General features: G+C 42.1%; 2 protein-coding genes across 2 annotated transcripts in view; one reads left to right on the plus strand and one right to left on the minus strand.

Annotated features, from left to right (window-relative positions):
- Positions 1 to 1,918: 1,918 nt before the first annotated feature.
- On the minus strand, positions 1,919 to 3,929 carry LOC107694517 (cytoplasmic dynein 1 heavy chain 1-like). The gene is made up of 5 exons (XM_016494218.1): positions 3,853 to 3,929; positions 3,387 to 3,627; positions 3,178 to 3,305; positions 2,312 to 2,465; positions 1,919 to 2,206 (listed from the first exon to the last, which is right to left on the minus strand). Exons 1-5 carry the CDS (start codon positions 3,927 to 3,929, stop codon positions 1,919 to 1,921), a joined length of 888 nt encoding a protein of 295 aa, XP_016349704.1.
- Positions 3,928 to 7,579, plus strand: part of homer1 (homer scaffold protein 1) — a 9,130-nt gene continuing 5,478 nt past the window's right edge. The window contains exons 1-4 of the mRNA XM_016494219.1: positions 3,928 to 3,941; positions 4,150 to 4,306; positions 5,890 to 6,021; positions 6,105 to 6,197. Of these exons, the coding sequence (XP_016349705.1) occupies positions 3,928 to 3,941; positions 4,150 to 4,306; positions 5,890 to 6,021; positions 6,105 to 6,197 (396 nt within the window). The remainder of the gene's footprint in view (positions 3,942 to 4,149; positions 4,307 to 5,889; positions 6,022 to 6,104; positions 6,198 to 7,579) is intronic.

Below are 7,579 nucleotides of genomic sequence, written 5' to 3' on the forward strand. Positions count from 1 at the left end.
ACACACACACACACACACTCACTCACACACACACACACACTCACACAGAAACGGTTTATTAGCACACATTCATCAACAGAAGAAAGAAGCTCATACAGGCTTGAGGCGAGTGCATGATGATTTTGGATGAACTGACTGTTTAAAGTAAGCACATAACTGTCCTCTCACGTGATTCAGATGATCGTCTCTCAGCTGATCCCCACAGATCCGCTTCCGTTCTCTGCGAGAATGTGATTAATTAACGGCTGAATGAGAATGTGTGCGGTTCATTAACACACATTCAGCTCGTTCCGTCTGCAGACAAATCCAGCGAAAGTGAAGCCACAAGCAGCAGATGAAGCTCCAGTGATGATGGTGTGAAGAGCTCGGATCAGCAGCTGTGAGCCGTATCTGTCTGTGTGAGCGTGACCTCTGACCTCTGACCTCTGTGACTGTGATTAACCGTGATCGTTGTCTGAGGGAGTCAGATAAGATGTTCTGAACACAGAGGAACAGGGAAGCTGGCTTTGCTTTGCATGCGTCCGATGATCTGGCAGATGAACTGATAACTAACCCGCGGCTCTTAGATGCAGATTAACTCTAGTCCTGGACTAAAGCGACGCATTAATAGTTACTCTGCCCGGAATATCCTGTATAATCCAGCACGAGTCCTAATCTGAGCGCGGATTGGTCAACTGATTTGACGGGGGATTATATCCCATCATGCACTGCAGCTGTGTGTCTGTGTCTCCTGCAGAGAGCAGCCCATCTTCAGCACCAGAGCGCACGTCTTCCAGATCGACCCCAGCACCAAGAAGAACTGGGTTCCCACCAGCAAACACGCCGTCACCGTGTCCTACTTCTACGACAGCACACGCACCGTGTACCGCATCATCAGCCTCGACGGGTCAAAGGTCAGCCCAACCCCGCTGAGATGAAATATTAGTCCTCATGAGATTCCAATGATTAAGTCGTGTTTGTTAGCATCACAGCGACAGCTCACCTGAGAATGATCATTGTGTTATCATTTACTCTGAGTTTCTTTCTTCTGCTGAATATAGAAGATACTTTGAAGAATGCTGGGAGCCAAACAGCTGCTGCTGGCCATTGATTACATAGTATGGGAACAAATACTGTAGAAGTCAATGGCTACCGTCAGCTGCCCACGTTCTTTTATATCTTTATTTGTGTTCAGCTGAGGAAAGAAACTCGTGCAGGTTTGGAAAGACGCGAGGAAGAGTAAATGATGAGAGAATGATCAAAGCATCGCTTTAATGCATTAGTAAACTTAACATGAACTAACTATGACAAATATATATTTTACAGCATTTGTGACCCTGGAGCACAAAACCAGTCATAAGGGTCAATTTTGTGAAATTGAGATGTATGCATCATCTGAAAGCTGAATAAATAAGCTTTCCATTGATGTATGGTTTGTTAGGATAGGACAATATTTGAAAATCTGGAATCTGAGGGTGCAAAAACATCTAAATATTGAGAAAATCATCTTTAAAGTTGTCCAAATGAAGTTCTTAGCAATGCATATTACTAATCAAAAATTAAGTTTTGATATATTTACGGTAGGAAACTTACAAAATATCTTCATGGAACATGATCTTTACTTAATATCCTAATGATTTTTGGCATAAAAGAAAAATGTATAATTTTGACCCATACAATGTATTGTTGGCTATTGCTACAAATATACCCCAGCGACTTAACACTGCTTTTGTGCTGCAGGGACACATATAGGAAAATAGTGTGTAATAATGCAAAAGGACAATAGTAAAACACTCAATTTTCAATTAAATTACTTCAACAAACAACTTCACGTTCTTGAATTCTTTACACTTTTTCAGTTACTACTCGTTAACAAAACATCTTATTAGAAAAAAATATTTTTTTAGTTTCTGCATGTTCTAACGAGTGATATTTCAAATCATGAATCAGGTTTGTGTGGCCTGACTTTGACGAGTATCTTCAGCACAGTTTGCAGTGCAGGCTGCAATATTAGTAATACTAAATTTTTTCTGCTTGGTCTGATCTCTCTCAGACAGTGTGAAGCACACGAGAGCATTACCGTGGGGTCTCGTGTGGAGAGGAAGATGACGAAGGAAGGAGACAGATCGATGTCCTGATCTCCGAGCGTGATGAGCACTCGGCCGCCGGTCCTGCGCACCTCCCGGTTGAGCACCGGGTTCAGTATTGGGTCGTAGCTCTCCACGTCCTGACAAGAGAATCAGCGACACACAGGCATTAATGAGCAAACGCCCAGACCCTGACAGATGAAGACGGAGCTGGATGTTTCTACAGTAATAATGAGGCCTCGTACCTGCACCAGCAGAGGGTTGCCGAATCTCAGAGCGCTCTCCAAATTCTTCCTGAAGGCATCGTCCAAAAAGCTGGTGCGGGTGATCTTTTTGTCTTTATATTCGTTCAAGATGAACTCCGTGGCCTGACCTGATGGGTCAATGATGAGCGGATACCTGCAGAACACGACACACGCGTGTGAGAAATCCGCAAGAGTTAGAGCTGTCAAATAATAATTCAGATTTCAAATATTCGTCAAATTTAAAATAAAAATCCACATTCGAATGCAAAAAAGTTGCATTTGAATTTTAGGTGTGTGTCAAGGCAGCCGTATCAGGGGTGCACAAAATGCAATGTAAGAGTCGTTGCTTTTGAAATGTTTTTGTAAAGTTATTTTTATGCCTTTTTTTATTTAGATAGGACAGTAGAGTGAGAGAGTGGAGAGCAGGATCGGCAAATGACCTCGAGACGGGAATCAAGTCTCAAACTCTCGGGAATTGAGACTTCATGGTGTTTTTCCCCATCCCACTGCATCTCATGTTTTTAAATGAAAAAGTGCTCTTTGTGATTTGGTTTTCGTTCCTTTGTATTAAACTATGCATACATGATGCTGTTTTGTTTATAATCATTTAAGCAACTTATTTTTGGTTTATAAACATTTATTGCTTTAATAAAAATGCATTAGTAATATTTTGCTCGATGCAACCTCTGAGAGAAGCCAAAATCGTCTCCTCCCCCCTAACTGAAATCATGCCTTTTAAATTTGAATGCAATTCGAATATTGATAATATTTAAGTGCAGAATTCGAATATAGCTTTTCAGTCATTTTGACAGCCCTAGCAAGAGTCCTTCAGTAATCCACCCGTCCCGTCTCATCTCTGCTCTCACCGGTTGAAGCGCTTCAGCATGATGGCGTTCTCGGTGCACAGGTCGTCAGCGGGCAGTGAGTTGGCCTGCCAGCGCAGCCTCTCGTCCGCATTGGAGAGATACTCCGTCCTGGCGATGTCCGTGCGGAACTGGACGGGAGAAAGCGCAGGTTTCAGGATCTAAAGCGCTCAGTGCTGCATTATGGCAATATTCTGTGATGTTCTCTGTACCTGAATGTTGGCCTGCTGGAGGTGATGGGACCAGGTGGTGAAGAGGTTCTGTCTCATCTGCTGGTCAAAGTAACCAGCGTAAGCGATGAAGGCGGCGGAGAGCAGACAGTCTCCAGCGATGGTGGACATCTGGTTCTTGAAGGTCTCGCTGGTCTTTTCCCATCGCTCTCTCTCAGCAGATAAACTCTTCAGCAGGGCTGTGCTGCGGTTCACCTGCACAGAGATTAGAAGACTAGCCAAGCTTAACAGACAGCTGTTCAGAGAATACTACAACTAGCCAGAAGACGGGTTTCCCCGTCTAAGCTCTGTGAACGTGCTTCGAGAGGTTTTCATGTTGTATTCAACTTTCAAATGAGGAACAAATGAAATGCATTGTTAGTTGGCTTGATTTGTGAACACCACGCCAGCTTGTGTGTGTGTGTGAGTGAGAGAGTGTGTGTGCGTGTGTGTGAGCGTGACATCTGACCTCTGTGACTGATTAACTGTGATTGTTGTCTCATGAGACAATTCTGAAGGAACAGGGAAGCTGCCGTCGCTTTGCATGCTGGGATTTCCGTGTGTCTGATGATCCTCCAGATGAACTGCGGCGCAAATTAACTCTAGTCCCGGATTAAAGCCACGCGCTAACGGTTATTCTGCCCAGAAAATCCTTCCTAATCGAGCACGAGTCCTAATCTGAGCCTTCTCAGCTGATCTGACGGGGGATTGTGGGTACTGTGCTTTCCCATCATGCACTGCAGCTGTGTGTCTGTGTCTCCTGCAGAGAGCAGCCCATCTTCAGCACCAGAGCGCACGTCTTCCAGATCGACCCCAGCACCAAGAAGAACTGGGTTCCCACCAGCAAACACGCCGTCACCGTGTCCTACTTCTACGACAGCACACGCACCGTGTACCGCATCATCAGCCTCGACGGGTCAAAGGTCAGCCCAACCCCGCTGAGATGAAATATTAGTCCTCATGAGATTCCAATGATTAAGTCGTGTTTGTTAGCATCACAGCGACAGCTCACCTGAGAATGATCATTGTGTTATCATTTACTCTGAGTTTCTTTCTTCTGCTGAATATAGAAGATACTTTGAAGAATGCTGGGAGCCAAACAGCTGCTGCTGGCCATTGATTACATAGTATGGGAACAAATACTGTAGAAGTCAATGGCTACCGTCAGCTGCCCACGTTCTTTTATATCTTTATTTGTGTTCAGCTGAGGAAAGAAACTCGTGCAGGTTTGGAAAGACGCGAGGAAGAGTAAATGATGAGAGAATGATCAAAGCATCGCTTTAATGCATTAGTAAACTTAACATGAACTAACTATGACAAATATATATTTTACAGCATTTGTGACCCTGGAGCACAAAACCAGTCATAAGGGTCAATTTTGTGAAATTGAGATGTATGCATCATCTGAAAGCTGAATAAATAAGCTTTCCATTGATGTATGGTTTGTTAGGATCGGACAATATTTGAAAATCTGGAATCTGAGGGTGCAAAAACATCTAAATATTGAGAAAATCATCTTTAAAGTTGTCCAAATGAAGTTCTTAGCAATGCATATTACTAATCAAAAATTAAGTTTTGATATATTTACGGTAGGAAACTTACAAAATATCTTCATGGAACATGATCTTTACTTAATATCCTAATGATTTTTGGCATAAAAGAAAAATGTATAATTTTGACCCATACAATGTATTGTTGGCTATTGCTACAAATATACCCCAGCGACTTAACACTGCTTTTGTGCAGCAGGGACACAGATAAAATACAGTTTATTGTTTGCTAATGTTAGTTCACAATGCATTAATTTTAATAAATACTATCGGTTTTAAAATATATATATATACCTTAAAAAATGATTTGTGTACGTTTTACTGGAAAAATACTTTTTCAGTTTTATTCAGTACGTTACTCGTCATTTCTGTAATTTACTATAAATGTAAGAGTGAAGATAGTTTTCAGTGTAGTTAACAAACGAAACCTCACTGTAAAGTGTCACCCAATAATTTAATGACATATTCACGGATGGTCAGGTGACACGCAGGTATTTTAACATTTTCATGATTAATCACTAGCTTTTCATCAACTCATGAAGCCTTGCTCGTGACGCACCTTCCACAAATTAAATCAGAGCAGAAAGTCGCATGCAATGTTGCATGCACTGCAAAAATAAGCATCTTCCTCAGTATTTTCCCAGCACAAATATCTAAACGTGCTTATATTAAGAGACATTTACTGAAGATGCGAAATGAACAAAAGTCTCGTTTTCTGAGAAACTGATCAAAAGTTGGAAATCTGTCAATACTTTGAATTAATCGTATTTTTCTGAGCCAGTTGGCAGAAATGTGTTCTTGTTTTAATCATAACTCCCTTTGATTTTGGTGAATTTCTTTGCGTCTCCTTCCATTTATTCCTTGTTTTCTCATCAGAATGTCTTAAGTGTGCCTTTAGAAGCTTGTAGTGTCTCCAGCACTGATCTGATGTCAGGCTGACGTGGTGTTTTCTGCAGGCCATCATCAACAGCACCATCACCCCCAACATGAGCTTCACCAAAACCTCACACAAGTTCGGTCAGTGGGCAGACAGTCGGGCTAACACCGTCTACGGCCTGGGCTTCTCCTCCGAGGCCCATCTGAGCAAAGTGAGTCCAGACCAGAGCTTGAGCCTCTCTCAGATCCCCGTCCTCGTCTCCTGACGCGTCTGTGCTGGTTTCTCTCTCTGCAGTTTGCTGACAAGTTTGCGGAGTTCAAAGAGGCGGCGCGGTTAGCCAAAGAGAGATCTCAGGAGAAGATGGAGTTAACCAGCACTCCCTCACAGGTATAAACCGCACGAAACCAGCACAGACCAGCTCAGATCAGTGTGTTAGTACTTAATCTGACCTCCTCAATCACTTTGTCTCTCAAGCGCAAATCCGTCTCGTGCTTCCCGCGCTTGAAGGTAAGGAGAAACACACATGATCCGACTGTCAGAACATCCTTAAATCCTCCAAACCCGACCCGTGAGACCCACCACACCGTGTCCCTTCAGTCCAACACTGCTCATTTATTCTCCCTGCTCCGCTCTGATCAGCACTGATGAGTGTTTTGTCATTTCTCTCATGATGTCGTTCACTTCTCTGAAACACACAGATTCGGACGGCAGTGAAGGTAAGACCGAAGCGCTCGCTGTGTTCGTGAATGTCAGATTAGTGCTCATCTGTGAGTTTTCCCGCAGATCCGTTCACGCCACAGCAGATTCATCCTGCCTAAAAACAACACGTTTGTCCAGAAACGCTTCATATTTACTGTGACCAAACAAGATGCATTTTTGACATCATCTTCATGACCGTCACACACATTTTCCCCTCCGTTCTCACTCGCTACTGTAATGCAAATAGTGTTAAATTCATTAACACGAAAACTTCATTTAATTAACTTTTTTGATGAAAAACGATACCTAATAAAAATGTTTATTTATTAAACACATTTATAAACAACCAAGGTTGACCAAAGTGCTGTGCAATATAATAATAACTAGAGAAACTCAAATGCTTGCGGTTGCCAGATGTCAGGAGTTTAAATCCCCCATCAGAGCTATTTCTGGCCTTTGTTTTGCTTTATCTTCTCAACCTGGCAACCATTTTTCATAATGTAGAGAGTGTTTATATTTATGATGATGTAATAAATCAGGAGGTCAAATGAAGCTGACATTCTCTTGATTTGTGCTTATCGGTGAAAGTGCACAGTTATTTTCATCTTATTTCTCAAATGACAACAATCTTGATCTGTAATCACTATTATAATTTTGAGCAAATTGTTTGTGATTATCAGCTTAACCATTATGCATTGTGGCTGAAATGTGACAATTTTAATTGACTCAAACTAGACAAAAGGACAGGTTGACTAAATATGATAAAAACTAAAAATTACATCTGGCACAGGACTAAGACTGAATTTAAAGGGGTCATATGATGCTATTTTAACCCTTTAACGCGTACGATCACACCGGTGTGATTAGAACGTTCAGTGCTTCACGTCATCAACCACTGAATTTAAATCCGCTTTCGCGCTTTGGCTGGAGCAGAGCCAGATCGGACGCGCTGAGCGCTTGTCATATTATCACAAATATTCAGTGTTTTCAACCATATAATGCTTATTTTAGGTTTCAGACATTTAAATACACAAGCACAAGCAAAACCATACATTTACAGTTTGTAAAAT

This window comes from Sinocyclocheilus anshuiensis, unplaced genomic scaffold, assembly GCF_001515605.1.
Source record: "Sinocyclocheilus anshuiensis isolate Anshui unplaced genomic scaffold, SAMN03320099.WGS_v1.1 scaffold1031, whole genome shotgun sequence".
Taxonomy (NCBI): Eukaryota; Metazoa; Chordata; class Actinopteri; order Cypriniformes; family Cyprinidae; genus Sinocyclocheilus; species Sinocyclocheilus anshuiensis.